A 20,866-nucleotide genomic window follows, 5' to 3' on the forward strand; every position below is an offset into this window, starting at 1 on the left:
TATTTCTTGTGGTGAATAGACCCTAAGCACGAGCTGCAAGTGTGGATGGGAGAAGCTAGAAGGCATACCATATTAAGGAGCAACCTACATCAAAGGTAATCTTAATCCTCGACATAAACATGACTGTCAATGCTCGACAACCTACCTTTCTGAGACCATGTAACGCATAATCTAAACAGACAGCCCATGGTGTTAACTCGAGCAACCTGGTGTGAACAACTTCACCATAGAACCACTCAGGGGTTAGAATGGGGGTGTACCCTGCCTAAATACCAATTTATCATAATGGTTTGGCTCTAAGGGTCCCACATACTTAAAACCTATCGAGATGGTCAGGCTAGAGACGGCCACACCACGGTCCCCCGTAATAGCCCAACAAAAGGTTGAGGGACAGAATAAGTAGCATTGGTAGCTTCACCCTAGTTAGTCATCGCTATCCTAACACCCTAGCCAGTGGTGTCTGATTCGAGGCACTAACTCTATGATTGAGAAGCGAAACGCTAGCTGACAGGGCAAGGAGAAAGCTTTAGCTAGTGAATGGCATGATACTCTCGCCAAGTCAAAGGTATTGCACCAACCGATCTAATCTTTACATATCTAATCTTTCAACTAATACGGTTAGTAGATTTAAGGGAACCTGTGAAAGCATTACCAGGTCCATAAGCTTCTATATTTGTTTAACTCAAGAAGGTTAGAAATATAGACCTGTCAGAGAAGCAATTAGGGAGAGTGTAAGAATAGTTAGTAAAGGCAGGTTTGATCTGAGATGTGAGCCAGAAACTCTTTTTGAGGACAATGGTCTGGTCCCAAGTATAAATGCTAAGAGCTTTGGGAGCTCGTATAGTGATGTCAGAAGACCAGAAGATAACAGCTTTCTAAAGAGAGATGGAACAGAGAATGGATCTAATGTGGAAATGTACTCTAGAGCATCTTTAAGAAAGAGAAGAAGAGACAGTGGTTGTTGGTCTTCAATGTAAGATACAATGGAATATTGTTATAATGTAGATGATAGTTGTCGAGAGGGTATTGGCACCAATCACCCAGGGAACTAGTTTAAATCAAGGAGAATGGTTGAAGATGGGCAGCTTTTACACAACAATAGGGTCGAAAGTAGAACACATGGATAGCCATATTTAACCAAGTGTTATGATAGAATACCAATGGAATCCCTAGGATAAGGTAAGTAGAGCCACCAACAATGGAAGAAAAGAAAAACACTCTTGGCATAATGATTTTAGGTTGACAACATTATTTCCCACTTTCAATTTTAGACACTCATGGGAGTCTAGCAAATCAAGTTCGAATGAGCGATGATCCAAGGCATTGGCGAGAGTTGTCATAGGCAAATGCATCGTCTCGGGATAAGACTCGCTGAGACACTTCGATCCCAGAAAATTTTGGCTTGGCTAAAGCCCAAGTCTAAATATAGAGAAACCACTAGCATAAGTTTCTTTGTGCCTGAGAGACATTTTCTAAAAAACCTAATGCCCCTGAGCACTTAAAATGTGATTTGTCTTTGTTTATATCCTTGTTCGCAGCCAGAATCTTATCATAACCTTGGCATTTCTAGCTTGTGAGCCATCGGGTTATTCTCCTAGCGTTGCACCGTCAGTAAGGCCTATGTTTCTTGAAAACCCCTTTTATCGCGCCTCAAAGGTACGTCAGTAACCTCCCATCGAGCATGTCATCCTTTTATTTTAGATGTCACGAGTTGTACTTTCATATCTTTTGTCACCCACCCTGCACGCTGGGTTGTGCCTTTGTATGGTCATTGAGCCTTACCTCAGTAAATGATCTCGTTTTAGTGTCGGCATGAAGTCATGAATCCTACGAGAGTAGTTTTGTCCATCGAGGTAGGTGGACACAATAGTGACATTAGTCTTCCCTTTGCCTTAATAGTCAAAGAAAAGATTATGGGGGGGGGGCTATTTTTGTGCCATAGAAGTTCCGAGCGCCCACCTAGGGGTATTTTGATCATTAGACGTCTAGGGGTATTTTGGTCAATAAGCCCAATACGGACGAATCTCAAAAGTGGTCCTGAGTCAGGAAGCGTTTCTCAATAAGAATCCACGAGCAAATGGATAAAGTAGCATGAATAGTGGCAATGTGGTAAATAGGTATAGTTAGAGGGGCAAGGTAGTCCAAGGGAAGGATAGGTATAAAACAGAAAGTCAAAATGGGCAGCGGGGGTCCTTTTTTTGTGTCTTCTGGAGCTTTCTGCCAAGATCTCTCCGAGAGAGATCCTTCTTCTCGGCAAGAAGCAAAAGCCTCTCGAAGAGGCTCCCTACTTTCGACAGCTTTCCTCTCGGAAAGCCCAGCTCCCTCAGCAAGGACCATCAGCTCTCGACAAGGAAAGGCCGCTATAGCAACTCTCTCGGCGAGAGCTGTCGTCCTTTCGACAAAGTAGTAGCAGCCCTCTTAGAGAGGGCTGCTCTCGGCTATGGCTTCAGTTTCCTCTCTGGGACGACCACTTCCCTAGGGAAGCCTTCTTCCGGCAAGGCCGCGGCCACCCTCTCGGGAGGCCTTTTTCTGGTAAGGCTGAGACCAGCCCTCTTGGGAAGCCTGCTTCCCGCAAGCTTCCTTTCTGCCATTGTTCCTCAAGTGTTCCTGCAACTCACATATGTAATATGTATATTATATATATATATATATCTTTGTATAAAAGGATAACGGGTATTCAAGCCCTTCTTTCATCATGTCCGAGCATGTCCCCCATGGCTCTTAATTACCCTCTCACACACAAGTGGTTTGTAGCATAACGTGCTTACGTTAGTATGTGTATGGGTTAGTGTACTATAGATAGTACAACAAGTTTGTGTAATGATTATGGCTATGATATTATATGATGACCGTATTCCTACCAGTAATTTGGGCAGGCCACCAAAAAGTTAAGAACCTGCTATGGCAGTCCGCTATGAGGCCTATCTTCTCTTGGAGGACCCCCTAGGCTGCTCAGTCCTCGGAGAAGGATTCCTCTCAAGCCCTCTCAAGTCCTACTAACATGCAGGTCTATCCCTACCCCCTTTTAACAGTATCGTGATCAACATTCTTTGACTGAGTAAGGTACGACTATCTTATGTTCAATGATAGTGTTATCTCTTTACTTATCTCACTACTTTCCTGCTTTTACTAACTTAAGTATCGGAAAACATACGTGGGTGAGGAATCATCGCGTGTCTTCTAATTTGTTATTGTGAGCGTAGTTATGCCTCAAGTGCCTGGGAGACCACTGTCTGATGGAGTAGCCCATTACTGAAAGTGTCCTCAGAAGCCCATCTGCAATCTTGACCAGGACATCCAAGATCGGAGCTACCTAATGCACATCTCACCAGCAAACCCCTACAAGCTATCCACCTCGCTCTACATCAGCTCCGGCTCTCCCTCATTACAAATTTCAATTGTTGTATCTTGGTAACAACACTTAGTGAGGAGTTAAGATAATGGGTTAAGTTTGGTTTAAAGTTTCGGGTAACTCCTTAAATACACCAAATACTTAATTCTTGGTCATAAATTCAAAGTTTCCTTGAATGATTATCAGTAAAGGTCACAAAGTAAATAGCACCACCATGTGACCTTGCCTTCAAAGGACCATGTGTTGAAATTAGGTTTGGCACAATGAATGGTGCCACACACCCAAGAGGGGGGTGAATTGGATTATTAAGAAATTAAAAAACTTTTTAGGAGGTTTTCAAGAATGATTCATGTCCTGCCTATTCTATTCCGCAAGTGGACGGATCGTGACAAGTAATACAGTGATGAATAGAGTGTCATACCCATAAAGACTAACTTTGGACGTTTACTCTAATTGATTTAACCTTAACCTAACACACACATTAACAAAGACTTCAACTGTGATGAAAACTAAGTTACTAATAAAAGATGCAAACAAAACAATTTCTTTGATTCAAAAACTCTCAAAGTTAAGGCACTAGGGTTTGTGAATCCACTGTCGGCCTTCTATGATTCAACTATTCATTACTCGGGTCTTGCTATTCCTTATCTTAGGTTAAAAATCGATGATCCAATTACAACCAAAAGCCTTTCTCGATGGTCATTCAATTCTATCTATATATATGAGATTAACTATCTCTAGTCAACCTTCGAACATATAAACATGCATTCAATCACGGAGATCATCACAAAAAGATTTCAGAGGGCCTAACGGTATCTCTACCTATTATCGAACACTACATTGTTTGCTACCATGTCTAATCCATATTGAATCTCTCGAAAGCAATACAAATCAAAAATATGTTCTAATGGTGATCAAGCATCAAAACAATATTATAAACATAACAAATAATCAACCTGAATGGATAAGAAAATAGCAAACCGAATAACTTTAAATCAAACCATTAGAAGTCGAGGTTTCATCATTCACCCTAGCTATAAAAACTTAGCTATGCATGCTCTCAATCAAAAGAAAAAGAAAAGAGTTGGAATCCATAGCAAGCAATTGAGGAAGAACAGAAAAATACAACCCAATAGTGTAGTCTTCAATCTTTCATCCGCTTCTCTTCCTCCCCAAAAAACTCTCTTAATCTCCCAAAAATCAGTCTTTATATAGTCCTCTTTAGGTTATCAAAGTCATGCACCTTGAAGGAGTCTATTTCTCTTTTATTTGGATTGAAACGGGCTTAAAACGGCCTTTTCACGAAGCTTTGAACCCTACCACGGTATGCTTGTTACTGTAGACCCGTGAGCTCCAGAAACTAATTCCTAAAGTGGTCTTACAGCAGTATGCATTCTGCTGTAAGACCGCTAGCCTTTTTCTTTTGCTTCTTTCTTCATCATCTTCCACTTTTTGCTCTCGACACTCTTTTGCTTTCTTTTGAATCAATACCCGACCATGCCTCCAAGCTTTATTTCAACTCTCATAATGCACCAAAATCACTCTTTTTGCTCCATGTTCGCTTTACATGCAATGTGTACCTATATTGACAATATTAAGCCCAAAATGGGTAGCAATCATGTTCGTTGAATAATTAAATGCTAAGTTTATAAACCAACATAAGTGTACAAAAGACACTTATCAAATACCCCCAAACTTAGACTCTTGATCGTCCCGAGTAAGATTATCGACTCAAATATATCACCCCTCAAGTAGAGAATAGTTAATATTTCAAAATCACTTACAAGTTGGATAGCCTTCAAGGTAGCCTCAGATTTTGGTGTCATTCATAATTCACACAGAGTTTTCTAGTAATGCTACACAACTGTTTTTGGACTTATTCCATGTTTTGACGTGTGTGTGTGCAAATCTTGCCAGGTACAATATCATGCATAAGGTTGTTGGTATCCCGACCCCTTGATGGTCCTGTACACTTTCTTGCTCGTAATATGCACTCCACCCCTAAACTTGGTCTTTTCATTCAGTCCCTAGGTGCTCTTAATCACTATTTTCTTTCTTGTTCAAGTTTGGTTGGACTCAGCCAAAAATGGCGTTGTCTTGGTTTGTGAAGACTCTCCTTTATTTTGAATGCTTCGACATGCTAACATCCACTAGACAGTCAAATCCACCAGTTTTCTCAATCCCTAAGAGTTACAAACATCGGCACCATTGTTGAGATTTTTTTTTTTTGCTGAACGAGTGCATTTTATGCTCCATCTCATTTTTTTTTTTTTTTTTGATATCTTATGTGCAAGCCTTCACTCCATTAAGCTTTCTGAATGACGCTTGTAACGAGCTTTCGGCCGATGACTCCCAAGCCAGATGACCACAGGGCACCAGATTTTAAGATACCTCTATGGGCATAATCACTCAAGTCATTTAGGCTACGAAGAAAGGTATAAGATATATGCAGACTCAAATTTACATTGGTGCATGACATGGTGACATAGGGATTAGATCACTAGCCTATGGTTATTGCCTAGCTTCCCTTAGTATGCCTAACACATTCCACACAAAGCACGAAGTCAACACATTCCTCAACATTTGCCATCATGGCTCAACCTTCCCCAAACTTTTCTTTTCATAATGTTTGATGATTGAGTTACTCACAAAGTTGGTTTAAGGTCGAAAGTTTAAATGGGAACCTATGTATTTAACCTCCTGACACTTGTGCTTACATTCATCTATCATGGATAATGAATCACAAAAAAAAAAAAAAAAATGAATAGCATCACTCTCTTTACTCATTTCATCAAAATGGTACCAAATAAGCTTCATCATTGATGCCACGTTTACCTAACAAAATAAGACAATTTTTTTTTTTTTTAACACCATTCAACTAGATCATGTAACATATGTAACTACCCATGGTGAACCTCCCCCCAAACTTAAACATTTCATTATCCCAATGGAACAAAGAGAAAGAAAAGGAAGGAGTGTACCCGATCTATAGTGTCAAGGTTGTGATGGTAGATAGATCAACACACGCTCATTTTGAGGTATTGGAACTTTCGGCAATGGCTTTGCCCTTATAAGCAGCTAGTGTAGGATGGCTCTTCGATTGCATTATCACTTCTGAAAATGTACCTACAATGCACAAGTTTGAACATGAGAAGGCAACAATGAATAAGAATGACATGAAGTAGACAGAGTCACATGGATGCCCAAACTCCCCCCAAACTTAAACCTCACAATCCCAAACTTAAGGTGTAATGTGCAAGTGAACATTGGTTGGGGTATTTTATCAAACACCAAGTGCATGTTGTTAACATTGTTTTTGTGCAAAAATCCTAAAGAATGACACTCTAACCTAACTCAAAGTAAGAGAAAAAAAAAAGAAAAAAAAATAACTGCACATGCCAATAAATGAAAGAGATAGAAAATTGGGTTACCTCCCAATAAGCGCTTGTTTTAAGTCATTAGCTTGACTAGGCCTCCATCTTCAAGGAGGCTTGAATCCTTTTTCCATCAACATTTTGTGGGTGCCATTTAATGAATTTATTCCTTGAATGTTAGCAACCTTTAATCCAATCCCCTTCTTTTGCTCCCTCAACACCCTTACCAACTTTTCCTTTTCATGACTTGGTGGCTTAGCTTTTGAAGAAGAAGAAACATCCAAAGAACACAGTTTGTCTCTTTTTAATGGACAACCTTTTTGCTTCTCTCCCAAAGAGACCACGACCACAACCTTGTTCTTGGCATCCAAAATTTGTTCCTGCTCATTAAAAGAGTTAGCCATGTAATTTTCTTTAGGGTAATCATATCTCTTTACCAAATCAATAATGCCATCTCTCATTAAAACTTCTTTTTCATTGCCATTAGAATGTTTCATAGCCTTAAATACATTAAACGTAACCGTCTCATCATAAATTCTAAGGCTAAGTGTTCCTTGTTAGACATCAATCAAAGCTCTCCCTGTGGCAAGAAAAGGTCTCCCTAAAATTAAGGGCATATCATAATCTTCTTCGATGTCCAAAACGATGAAGTCAACAGGAAAAATAAATTTATCTACTTTTACCAAAACATCTTCCACTACTCCCCTCGGATATTTGATACTTCTGTCAGCCAATTGAAGAGAAACCGTGGTAGGTGTTGGTTCTTTTAATCCAAGCTTCCTGAAAACAGAAAACGGCATCAAGTTTATGCTTGCACCAAGGTCACATAAAACTTTATCAAAATTAATTTCACCAATAGTGCAAGGAATAGAAAAACTCCCTAGATCCTTGAGTTTTGGTGGAAGCTTCTTCTGCAAGATGGCTGAACACTCTTCCATTAGGTTGACTATTTCATGCTCCTCTAGTTTCCTCTTATTTGATAAGATTTCCTTCATGAATTTCACATAGCTGGGCATTTGGGCTAAGGCATCCACAAACGATATATTAATATGAAGTTTCTTGAATACCTCCAAAAATTTCTCAAATTCCTTATCCATCTTGTGCTTGTGCAACCTCTGAGGGAATGGAATTGGAGGAACATATGGCTTGACCGGTGGTGGAATTACCTTGTCTTGTTCAGCTACTACTTCGGGCTTTTCAAGTTGATTCGTTGTCTCCTGAACAATACCATTTTATTTTGCCACACCTGGTCTTTTAACATGAATTTTTGGTAGCTGCACCCCACTCCTTGTTGTGATTGCATTTACTTGCTCCTTCGGGTTCACCTCGGTGTTACTAGGCCAAGTGCCCGGTTATCTTTCTGTTAGGATTTTTACTAACTGCCCAATTTGATTTTTAATATTCTTAATAGCTGCGTCGGTTCGGTCACTTCGTTCTTGAAGCTTTGAAACCACTTCTTCCCATCCTCCTTTTTCCCCTTGTGGTTGCCCTTGTCTTAGTGGATTTTGAATATTCTGATTGTTTCCATAGGAGAAGTTAGGATGGTTTCTCTAGCCAGGATTGTACGTTTGAGAGAATAGATGATTTTGTTGTCACTGAAAATTTTGCTAACGTTGAAAGTTCTGTGCATATGCGGCCTGCTCTGTGAAAGAAGGATCCGTGATGACTAATGGACATTCGGACGACAAATGATTTGCCCCACAAGTTACACAAATAGGATGAGATCCTTGCACCATATTAATGGATGAAGAGTATTTGAATGCTTTTATCTGTTTTGACAAAGCATCAATCTTAGCTAGCATCAAAGTACTCACATCCACTTCATGCACTCCTGTAGCTCTTTTATGCGAATTCCTATCCGGCCACATTACAAACTGCTCACTCATTGTTTCAAAAAGATCGTGAAGTTGCCCAGCTGATTTATTTCGGATAGATCCTCCTGACGTAGAATCAACTGCAGAGCGATTTTGAGGAGTGAGTCCAGCATAGAAAAAGTGATTTTGAGCTGGTAGTGGAAAGCCATGACTCGGACACTTTCTCAATAACTCCTTGAACCTCTCCCATGCTTCACGAAAGTTTTCAGGCTCAGCTTGTTGAAAAGTTGAAATCTCATGTTTAAGTTTGTTAATCTTGGCCGGTGGGAAGTATTTGAGTGTGAACTTCTGTACCAAATCTGTCCATGTAGTAATACTACCCAGTGGTAATGAGTCTAGCCATTCTCGAGCCCTATCCTTCAGAGTGTGAGGGAAAAGGTGCATCTTGAGTGCCTCTTCATTAATTCCTTGATACTTGAAATTCCCACAATACTCCAGAAATCGAGATAAGTGATAGTGTGGATTTTCCTCACTCATTCCATAAAAGGGTATGTTGTTGGCAAAGAGATTGATCACGTCCGGCCTCAACTGAAAGTTCTCATGCCCGTAGGGAGGATAGATTATGCTTGACCGGTTCTCAATCATTGGGGGCATCATGAAGTCCCCCATCATAATGTCTCTTTCATTGACTTCGACGGGCTGCACCATTGGAATAAGTTGGTTTGCGTTGTCACCCATGTTACTCATTTGCTCTTCCCTCCTTGCTCTTTGTTCACGACGCCTTTGATGGAACATTCTTTCTATCTCAGGATCAAACTCACAAATATCTGAACGTTCTGAACGGCTCATGCACTATTTCAATCCCTACACACACACAAATTGAAATAGCTTAGCCTAGAAAATAATGAAAACCAAACTTGATAGTTAAAGCTAATATCAATCAAAGCAATAATCAAAATAGCTAGTCCCCGACAATGGCGCCAAAAACTTGTCCTGCCTATTCTATCCCGCAAGTGGACGGATCGTGATAAGTAATACAATGATGAATAGAGTGTCGTACCCACGAAAACTAACTTTTGACGTTTACTCTAATTGATTTAACCTTAACCTAACACACATATTAACAAAGACTTCAACTGTGATGAAAACTAAGTTACTAATAAAAGATGCAAACAAAACAATTTCTTTGATTCAAAACTCTCAAAGTTAAGGCACTAGGGTTTGTGAATCCACCGTCAGCCTTCTATGATTCAACTATTCATTACTCGGGTCTTGCTATTCCTTATCCTAGGTTAAAAATCGATGATCCAATTACAACCAAAAGCCTCTCTCGATGGTCATTCAATTCTACATATATATATGAGATTAACTATCTCTAGTCAACCTTCGAACATATAAACATGCATTCAATCATGGAGATCATCACAAAAAGATTTCAGAGGGCCTAACGGTATCTCTACCTATTATCGAACCCTACATTGTTTGCTACCATGTCTAATCCATATTGAATCTCTCGAAAGCAATACAAATCACAAATATGTTCTAATGGTGATCAAGCATCAAAACAATATTATAAACATAACAAATAATCAACCTGAATGGATAAGAAAATAGCAAACCGAATAACTTTAAATCAAACCATTAGAAGTCGAGGTTTCATCATTCACCCTAGCTATAAAAAATTAGCTATGCATGCTCTCAATCAAAAGGAAAAGAAAAGAGCTGGAATCCATAGCAAACAATTGAGGAAGAAAAGAAAAATACAACCCAATAGTGTAGTCTTCAATCTTTCGTCCGCTTCTCTTCCTCCCCAAAAAACTCTCTTAATCTCCCAAAAATTAGTCTTTATATAGTCCTCTTTAGGTTATCAAAGTCATGCACCTTGAAGGAGTCTATTTCTTTTTTATTTGGATTGAAACGGGCTTAAAACGACCTTTTCACGAAGCTTTGAACCCTACCGCGGTATGCTTGTTGCTGCAGACCCGTGAGCTCCAGAAACTAATTCCTAAAGTGGTCCTATAGCAGTATGCATTTCGCTATAAGACCGTGAGCTCCAGAAACTAAATCTTACAGCGGTCCTACAGCGATATGCATTCTGTTGTAAGACCGCTAGCCTTTTTCTTTTGCTTCTTTCTTCATCATCTTCCACTTTTTGCTCTCGACACTCCTCTTCTTTCTTTTGAATCGATACCCGACCATGCCTCCAAGCTTTATTTCAACTCCCATCATGCACCAAAATCACTCTTTTTGCTCCATGTTCACTTTACATTCAATGTGTACCTATATTGACAATATTAAGCCCAAAATGAGTAGCAATCGTGTTCATTGAATAATTAAATGCTAAGTTTATAAACCAAAATAAGTGTACAAAAGACACTTATCAATTCACAAAAAGTGAAATGAAAACATCTCTCAAAAGGCTTTGTAAATCATTTGAATATGGTGATTGAGAAATTAAAAAAAAAAAAATTGAGAGATATTTTCATTTCACTTTTTATGAATCATTTTGAAAACCTCCAAAAAAAAATTAATTTCTGAATCACTCAATTCACCCCCCCCCCTTGGGTGTGTGGTGCCATTCATTGTGCCAAACCTAATTTCATCATATGGTCCTTTGAAGGTAAGGTCGCATGGTGGTGCTTTTTACTTTGTGACCTTTACTAATAAACATTCAAGGAAATTTTAGGTTTATGACCAAGGATCAAGTTCTTAGTGTGTTCAAGGAGTTTCATGCTTTGGTTGAAAGAAAAACTAGGAAAAAAGTTGAAGTGCATCCGCACTAACAATGGTGGTGAATACCGAGGACCATTTGATGTGTACTGTAGATAGTAGGGTATTAGCAGAGCTGGCCCTGGCCCAAGGCTACCAGGGCTCCAGCCCAGGGCCCACAATTGAGGGGGGGCCAATTTTTTTTATGCTATGTGTATGTGTATAAAAAATTAAAAAACAATTAACAAAAGAAACCTTGTCAAAACAAAATTTCATTGCTATTTTTAGTTTGTAGATACATGTGATGATTTTTTTTGCTTCGATTAATTATGGAGGATGAAAGCAGGGGTGTCAACGGTTCGGATTCGTCCGGTTCTATAAGAATCCAGTAACCGAACCATTTTTAACGGTTCTAAAAAAATAAGAACCGTAACCGAACCATTACATATATAAAATCAAACCATGACCAATTCGTCATACCGGACCGGTTTCGGTTCTATCCAATTAACATTTAGCTTCTAAACATTTTCGCAAAATATGAAATTACAAACAAATTTATTAATTAAAATAAACCCATAACTTCATTAATGTTTCAAGTCTTGAAATAAAAGTAGAACAAAATAATTCATAAACTATCTCATCAAATGAGATTACATCCATTTATTATAGCAATAGCGCATAAAAGCCTAAAAATAAAAGAGTTCATTAATCTCGCTAATTTCCTAAGAAGTGATATTATTTATGCATATGTATATATATATATATATACCAAAAAATTATAATATATATAAGTATAATTCCGATTCCGATTCGGTTCGAACCATGGTTTAAAAAAAAAATCAATAACCAAACCAAATATATCGGTTCTTAATTTTCTAGAATCAGAACCTAACCATTGAACCATAGAACCAATCCAAAAGGCACTGTTTGGTCCGATTTGGTCCGGTTCAATGATTTTTGAATATTTTTTGACACCCCTAGATGAAAGGAAGATTGATCAAATCAAGAAATGTTTACAGAGATTCGAGAGGAAGTATGTAGGCTCAAATATGTAGTTTTTACTTTTTAATGCAATGTTTACAATGCAGGGTACTCTTTTTTCTTCGTTTGGGGTTTTGTCCCATTGAGTTTTCTTCAAACAAGTTTTTAATGAGGCCCCAAATTATTCTTCCTTATATTTTGTAAATTCTTATAATTTTAATAAAATTAATTAATTAATATTTTTTATTTTTTTATTTAATTTATATAAAGGGCACACTTAAAAAAAATTGCCCTGGGCCCTAAAACACCTAGGACTGGCTCTGGGTATTAGACACCAAACAACTCCTCCAAAGACACCTCAATTGAATGGTTTGGCAGAGAGGATGAACATGACTTAATTGAGATGATCAAGAGTTTGCTTTTAGATACATGATTACATGTATCCTTTTGGGGTGGGGTTCTGTTTACTATTACACATGTCATAAATTTCTCTTATGTTGTTTTAAATGGTAATGTTCCTAATTGAGTTTAGTTTCACAAAAATGTTTCATATGACCACTTAAGGGTGTTTGGTTGTAAGTCCTTATACATGTTCCTAAAGATGAAAGGTTGAAGCTAGATGTAAGAACACGACAGTGTATCTTTTTTATTTGTGGTCTAGATGACTTTGGTTATAGGTTGTATGATCCTATTGAGAAAAAACTTGTTAGAAGCCATGATGTGTCATTCTGTGACGATTAGACAATTGATGGTATTGAGAAGTCTAAGAAGACAATGTCTACTAATGGCTTGTTTGATTCAGATCCAATCCATATGGTAAGGTTGTCAAATCCAATTGTGAATGGTACTCGAATTGAAGTTCAGGGTAGTTAGCATGTTAATGGTAATAAGCAGAATGTAGGTGATGTTGATACTCCTACAAATGATGATGTTGATGATCAACAGCATGTTCCTACTGTTCCACCACCAATTGTTCCATTGAGAAGGTTTATTAGAATTTGACAGTCTTCCATAAGTTATTCTCCTTATTAGTATGTGCTCTTGACCGACAAGAAATAACTTAAATGTTATGAAGAGACCATGGAAGTTGAAGAAAAGAAGGAACGAATTGATGCTATGGAAGATGAGATGAGATCTTTGCATGACAACCACTCATTTGAGTTAGTGAAATTGCTAGAGAGCAAAAGAGTTTTGAAGAACCGATGGGTTTACAGGTTGAAACGTGCTTATTGTAATTTACACCCATGATATAAAACTTGAGTGGTTGTTGAGGGATTTAGTTAGAAAAATGGGATAGACTTTGAGAAAATCTCTTTTCCAATTGTGAATGATGTCTTATATCCAAGTTATTCTTAGTTTAACCACCAATCTTGATTTAGGAGTTGAGCAAACAAATATGAAAACTATTTTTTTTCATGGTGATTTGAAAGAAAAGATTTACATGGAGCAAGCAGAGGGTTGCAGAATAAAAGGCAAAAAAAGGATTTTGTGTGCAAGTTGAATAAAAGCTTGTATGGCTAGAAACAAGCACCAAGACAGTCGTACAAGAAATTTGAGTCATCATGGAGAAACATGGCCATAATAAGATTACTTATGATCGTTGTGTATTTGTTATTCAAAAATTCTTTGATAATGATTTTATTATTTTCTTGTTTTATGTTAATGACATGTTTATTGTTAGTCAAGATGCTACTAGGATCGAGGGGTTGAAACAAGAGTTAAGAAAGTCTTTTTCTACGAAGGACTTGGATCTAGTAAAACATATTCTTTGCATTAAGATTAGACATGATAGAAAAGCCAAGAAATGATGGTTTATCACAAGAGAACTATATTGAGAAAGTGTTTCAAAGGTTCAAAATAGACAAAACTAAATTGGTGAGCACTTTTCTTACTACACACTTTAGATTGAGTATCAAGCACAATCCTTTTACTGAAAAAGAAAAAAAAAAAAGATATGCAAAATGTTCCTTATACATTTGCTATGGGTAGTTTGATGTATGTTATGGTATGTACAAGATTAGATATAGCTTATGTTGTTGGTACAATCTCGCTTTTTTCAAATCCTAGAAGAGAGCATTAAAATGTAGAAAAGTGGACCAAGAGACATCTCTGAGGCACTTTTTATATGAATCTTTGCTTTGGGAGTGAGAAAGCTATTCTCATTGGTTATTTAGATTTTGATATGGCAAGAGATGTTGATTTGAGAAAGTCTATTTCAGGTTATTTGATCACTTTCATAGAGGGAGCAATGGCCTGACAATCTAGGTTGCAAAAATATGCTGCATTATCCACTACAGAGCTAGAGTTTATTACAGTGACAGAAGCTTGCAAGGAGTTGCTTTGGATAAAGATATTTGTGCAAGAGTTTGGTTTTATGCAAGAGTGGTTTATGTATTACTTTGTGATAGTCAAATTGTCATCCATAGAATCCAACATTTAATGGTAGATGGAAGTATATCGAGGTTAGATATCATTAGATAAGAGATGTTTTGAATTCAAAGTCGGTAACGCTTGAGAAGGTCCTCATAGATGATAATGGTTCAAATATGTTGACCAAGGCTTTGGCTAGCTTGTTGCTTATGAGTGGTTGGTTCTTTGTTGTTTTTGAATACTGTTTGTTAGACTTACAATTTCCTACCTTCAACTTCAATCAATTGTGGGAGTTGATTTCTCTAACATAGTTATTATTAATAAGCCCTAATTATTAATTTAAATAAAATTAATAGTATGTGTCACACTATCAAGTTGCTAAAATGATGAAAGTAAAAAAGACAGTTTTCATTTGAATGCAATTGCAAGAGAGAACAAAATCCATTTCAACACGCAGCCTTCAATATGATGGTGGCAGGGCAGTGCCTCTCTCTCAGCCCTCCAGTTGGTTTTTCTGATATTTTGCCAATTTTTATTCAAATTCCCAGAATATTCTGAGAAAGAAATTAGAGATATTTTTGTCTATCAGTTCATTGGGGGGGGGGGGGGGGGGGGGGAATATTTGTCTTATGCACATATGGTAAGAAGCTTTGAAGGTGGGGAGGCAGGCAACTGGGGGTAGACCGTAGACTACACTACGTCGGATGCGTTAGCGACGCAAGTGGAACTCACTGTCTCTTGCAACTGATGCCTTTACAAATCAAAATAAACCAACCCCCCCTCTCTCCATTAATTAGTGAAGTCCCAGTTGACTTTGAATGGGAATAATGGGGGCAGTGTTTGGGGAGGCTGAAAATGTGGAAATTGGTTCCCCTGTTTTGTCCATTTGTCGCGGCAGAGCAGAATTCCAGTGTGAAGGTTCTCTGGGTGGGTTTGTTCCCCTCTGCCAAAAGATGCCTTAGCCTTTGCCGAAAATATGGACTAATCCCAAGCCCCCCCGCATAGCCTTTCGCTAGCTTTACTTTTGTGTTGCTGCGCCAATCCCACCCACCAAACTCAGCCTTTCTGGATTCATTTTCACATTTGGTTTGGCGTCATTCCTCGAATGTTTTCTGGCTGTTTTCTTTCCAACCAAACAAGGAACAGTGGGCGGCACCCGGGAAATCTGGAACCCGTGTAAGGCTTCAAAGCTATATCATCTTTTTGATGAGGAGGTAAACTAAAAAAAATATTTTCCAGATTTAGTAAAATTACACATATATTCATCACATATATATGAGAAATGAAAGAGATCTTTCTCGATATTATAAATCGTTTTTATCACTTTTCTCGATATATGAAAAATGACTCTAGAAAAGTCAAAATTGATTATAAAATAATGAATTCCCTACCCATTGATTCTCAAACCAATAACTTAAATTATGTTAAAATTTAGATCCACTGATATGTGAAAATAAGAATCAAGAATTGTGTTATTGAATATTACAAAGATTGTCTAAATCTTTGATAAGTTCAAGTCTTGAATGCCAAAATAAATCAATCTTTTGATAAGTTCAAAGTTCTTGATTCTCGTCGTCGTCGAGGGTTCTATTTGCTAGTTGTAGAGAATTTTTTGTCATTTTTCAAATATAAAGTGTATTCGTTTCTTTGTTTCAGAACTTCAGAACTTAGGGATGTTGCATGCCAAATATTAATGAGTTGTGTAATTTTGGGTGAAATATTTTTGTAATAATTGCAGAAAGATACTTAAAGTTTACTATAATATATACTTTTCATTAAACTTCCGATTAACCTTACAAAAAAAAATATCACAACTTTTTTCTTAAGCTAACAAAAACCTAAAGGTCCAAATTTTGATAAACAAAAATTTAGCAAAATAGTTGATATATTTTAGGAAGACTAATAAAAGTATTGATAAAGTTACAAATCTGAAAAAAAAAAAAAAACATTTTAAAGAGTTTTAAGTATGAAAAAGTCAATTATAAATGACAGTTTTTTATACCTATAAAACCTCTCAAATGAATTTTTTTTTTTTTTAACTTGCAATTTCACGAACACTTTTATCTACATTTAAAAGTGTATTGATTATTTTTAATATATATATATATATATATATGAAAACTTAGGGCTTGTTTATTTATGGAGAATGTTTTTTGTTTTCATTTCCAGTTTTCATCTCTATTTTCATGTTTTTATTTTTATAAAAAATAGAGAAAATAAAAAAACATGGTTATTTCTATTAAATATAAAATCAACTTTAGACTTCAGAAAACGAGAAAATGCATTCAAAAAATCGTACAGAAAAAGAGATGTAGATATCGATGACAAAGGGAAAGGTGAATGATTATGATCGTCTAATGAAAAAAGGAGTTGTTGTTGTCGCACTGACAAAAAAAGGTATGGCGGTACTAGTTGAGAGATGAGGACAACAGGAGAAAAGGAAGAATGCACTAGTGGTGCTTGTTGTCACGGTGGCAGAAAGTGTCGTCACAATGGCAAGAATGGGGATAGCAAGAAAAGAAGTTGGTTGTGCTTGCCGTCACAGTGGTAGAGAGTGGTAGGAAAGATGAGAGAAAGGCATGGTGAGTACATGAGTGAGCGGGTGCAAGTGAAGCATCGGAAAAAATGGAAACAAAATGAAAAAAATTGTTTATAAGATTCAAATAGGCTCAAATTAGAAAAAACATGCTTTTCTCATAGAATATCTTTAAGATATTTTCTAAAATATAGTATAATCTTAAATTTGTTTTCTATTCTCTAATTTACGAAAAAATTGTCCTTTTTAATTTTCCATCTCTTTTTTTAAAAAATTACTCTAACCAAAGTAAACAAACCCTTAGACTTTAAGTATATTTCTGTTAAATTAAAAACAGTTCACAAATGAAACTATAAGATCAACAAAAAAAAAATTAATAAAAAAACATATTATAGCAAATCTCAATATATTCCATTACCCATACAAATTAATTTATTAATTAAATTAATTGCAACCATTCTGTAGCCCTTGCACTCAATTTCTTGGGACACGATTTCCAGAGATGAATGAGTCAATAATGTGTCTTTTTTAACTCATTCTAAAATCCAAATCCTTTTTGCAAGACCCTGGGCCAAGTTACCCATCTTTCAGTGTTGATGCAAGTACCACCACATTCATGTCACATGGCATGTCTGTTTTAAACTAACTAGCATGGCAGCAATTCCCAACTCTTATTAACCTACCTGTGACCACTACACTACACTACACTACAGTCAACTCAAAAAACAAATTAATCTCTGACCACTGTGTTGGATCTTCCGGTGTTTTGGATGTTTAACAGATCAGCAACTTATCAACCCTTCAACATGCTTCTTTATTAAGTGAGGTTAATTAGTTATTATAGTATTTGATTTGAGGAGTTTTACACTAATTCCGGTTAATACGTTCCTCTCTGTTGTTTATCAAGACTTGAACCTTGCTGTATATAGGAATTGACAGAATTTTGGAAGATATATAGCTAAGCTAGGTGCCAGTCCCAATCCCTCCCGCACCCACCCCATCTGTTCTGATGTACATAATACGAAACAAAATTCCCACTTTGTGAGAATTACATTTACACACATTGATTCTTTCAAGTGTTGGGTGTTATTTCTTTCCTATACGGCAATGAGAATGCCACAGGACAGCCAATACCCACCAAGAAATGCAACAAACAATTGACTTCACATTTAAGGGCAGCCTAGAGATGAGTGAGTAGAGTCCCTAGCCCACGTTGATCTCAACAACTTGAGCAGCATCCTTGCCTTTGCTTTGGCTCTCCCACTGCACTGACTCTGCAGAAGCAGCAACAGCTGCGTCAAGACCCCGGCCGAGATGGCTCTTTCCCGGGCCTCAACACAACTCGAACACACGATCATCAGCGAGCTGACAGCGCTGTCACTGCCCTGGTGATCCGACACTCTGAAAGTCATCTTGACAAGTCCGTCCACGCCGCTCGGGTGACTCATCAGAGCCTGCCTGGCGCTCTCCAGGCCTAAAAGCAGCTCCAGCATTGACATCGCCGTCGCCGCCAATTTGGTTTCATGCCTACTCTCGGTGCTCAATATGCATGCTATTAAGGCCTCCACCATGCCTTCCCTCACCAAGTTCTCTCGACTCGACTCTGATGAACACAACGAAGATAATGCTTTGATGCTCGATTCAGAGGCCCCGGAATTGTCTCGAAAGAGAAGAACCAATCCTTGCAGAAGCCTGCGATTGTTTTCGAGCATCGAGTGGAGCTCCTCGGCCTCCAAGGATGATGAGATCGCCTCCACAAGTTGGCACAAACACTTGTTGATGGTGATATTGCCATGGTTGAGTAGCACTAGAAAATACTCCAATTTGGACTCCTCCTTGAGCAGCATGTCCAGAGGCCTCAAGCTGCAGTATGGCAGCAATTTTAGAGCACAAACAAGTGCTTGTTCCACAAATTTGAGATTGTCAATTAAAACCTCGTCTTCCACATGCCCGAAAGCCAGTTCCAGAAGCAGCGAAAAGAAGCCGAGCTGGATCAAACAAGAGTTCTTTGAGGGCAACTCTTCTGCCAAAACCCGAATCCTTTCGAGTGTTTGAAGGCCAGTTTCCACAGGGGAGTGATGAGATTCAAGGCTGTGCTTAAGTGCAGCAATGGAGGGGTTCGGGTGGAGAATCTGCAGGCCACAATCGCTTGGCTCCGATTGGTTACCCATCCGGAGCCACTGATCAATGAGATGACGAAGAGTGTGATTCGGAACCATGGAAGTGTCATGAAGCTTCTGCATTGTGACAGGGCAAGTTAGATTGCCAGCAGAGAGCCATTTCTCAATGCTGGACCTGTCATAGGTTTGGCCAGTGCAAAGAGTGACTGGATCCGTGAACAAGTCTAGGCTAATTGGGCACCTAAACAGGTGAGGCACCACCAATTCATCTCCTTTCATTGAAGCCTTAAAGCAGCTCGTTGCAGAGAGAATTAAGAGAAAATGGGATTTGGGAAGAAGAAGAGGAGTAAGAAGAAGAAGAAGAAGAAGATACAAAAGAGTATAAGAAAGGGCAAAAAATAGGCCAAAATAGGCCTTATCCTAGCAAGGAGCAAAGAGATGGCAACTAATGATTTAGAATAATTGTGGAAATGGACCCCCACATAATTTATCGTGTTTTTGAAACCAGTCAAACTGACCCACCCAGAGAAAAATATTGGGCTCCTGTCTTTGAAGTTTGAATCCAACCAACTTTTGTTTGATTAAAGTTAAGGCTCAGCTTCCTCACCATATATGCCACCACTTCATGTAAAAAAATGCCCCCTTTTCTATATCCGTTAGGCATGGATTCCCTCTTGAGCATGTAAGGTTTTGCGACCCATTTTGTCATATAAATGAATGTGCCCTTTCATTGTTTGGGCCAACATGTGACCCTTTTCATCGTCTTTTAAAAAATTTTTTCCTCCCTATTTTTATTATAAGTCAACTAATATTATAAATTTCATGTTCTTAATCTCAACTTAAATAGGGTAAAATTCATTAACAAAAAAAAGAAAAGATTCAAAAGAATTGCTTGTTAGGGCACTGTTTGTTTTGTGACTTTTTTGTCATAAAAGTGACGTTCTTTAATCATGCCTCAAAAAACGTTTTTCAAGGCCTTCATGATTCCATAACACTTTTTCCATTGAGATATTGTACCAAAAATTAAGTACCAAAATTGCACATAGCATCACACACTTTGACATTTATGACAAAAGCAGAAAGAAAAACAGAAAAAGAAACACTCACGTGCTTCCCTGCTTACCCTCTCAAAACTTATATTAGTAAGATTGATTGAACATAACGCTCTTACAATACTTTAATTGAATCATATATATATATATATATATTTACTAAAACCCTTTGCAATCCCCAAAACTCAGTTGATTATCTAACTATTATTTATAGCCGTGTGGGTGTTAGCTATGGCAGTGGTAGCGCCGCGCTAGGCCCCCGCCCCGCCCCGCCCCCGCCTCCACTGTTATATGTACAAATAAATAAGAATATGGCCGATGATAGTTTATGTGATACACAATTGATATGTTAAGGTTAATATTAATTTTTTATTTTTTTTTAACATAAGAATAGGAGGAAGCCGCGATATGTTAAGGTTAATATTAATTTTTTATTTTTTTTTAACATAAGAATCGGAGGAAGCCGCGATACGTAAGTCTCTGGCAGCGACCATCATATTCTTCCCTATAACCTATGGGCCTGGCCCAAATCGGGCAATCAAGTCGGTCCAAGTTAAG

The 20,866-nt window shown here is 37.8% G+C and overlaps 1 protein-coding gene and 1 non-coding gene across 2 annotated transcripts; one reads left to right on the forward strand and one right to left on the reverse strand.

Moving 5' to 3' along the window:
* The first annotated feature begins 8,742 nt into the window (after positions 1-8,742).
* LOC127800835 (small nucleolar RNA R71) lies at positions 8,743-8,849 on the forward strand. Its single transcript, XR_008022864.1, has one exon. It is a non-coding gene; the product is annotated as a small nucleolar RNA R71 (small nucleolar RNA).
* Positions 8,850-17,574: 8,725 nt separating this feature from the next.
* Positions 17,575-19,688, reverse strand: LOC127799007 (U-box domain-containing protein 25-like). The gene has a single exon (XM_052332680.1). It carries the CDS (start codon positions 19,533-19,535, stop codon positions 18,306-18,308), a length of 1,230 nt encoding a protein of 409 aa, XP_052188640.1. The 5' UTR covers positions 19,536-19,688; the 3' UTR covers positions 17,575-18,305.
* Positions 19,689-20,866: the final 1,178 nt, after the last annotated feature.

The sequence above is a fragment of the Diospyros lotus genome, chromosome 4 (assembly GCF_014633365.1).
Source record: "Diospyros lotus cultivar Yz01 chromosome 4, ASM1463336v1, whole genome shotgun sequence".
NCBI lineage: Eukaryota > Viridiplantae > Streptophyta > Magnoliopsida > Ericales > Ebenaceae > Diospyros > Diospyros lotus.

What these genes read in the sequence shown, in the direction of transcription:
- LOC127799007 (XM_052332680.1), bottom strand. Translation starts at nt 19,535, where the DNA reads ATGAAAGGAGATGAATTGGTGGTGCCTCACCTGTTTAGGTGCCCAATT.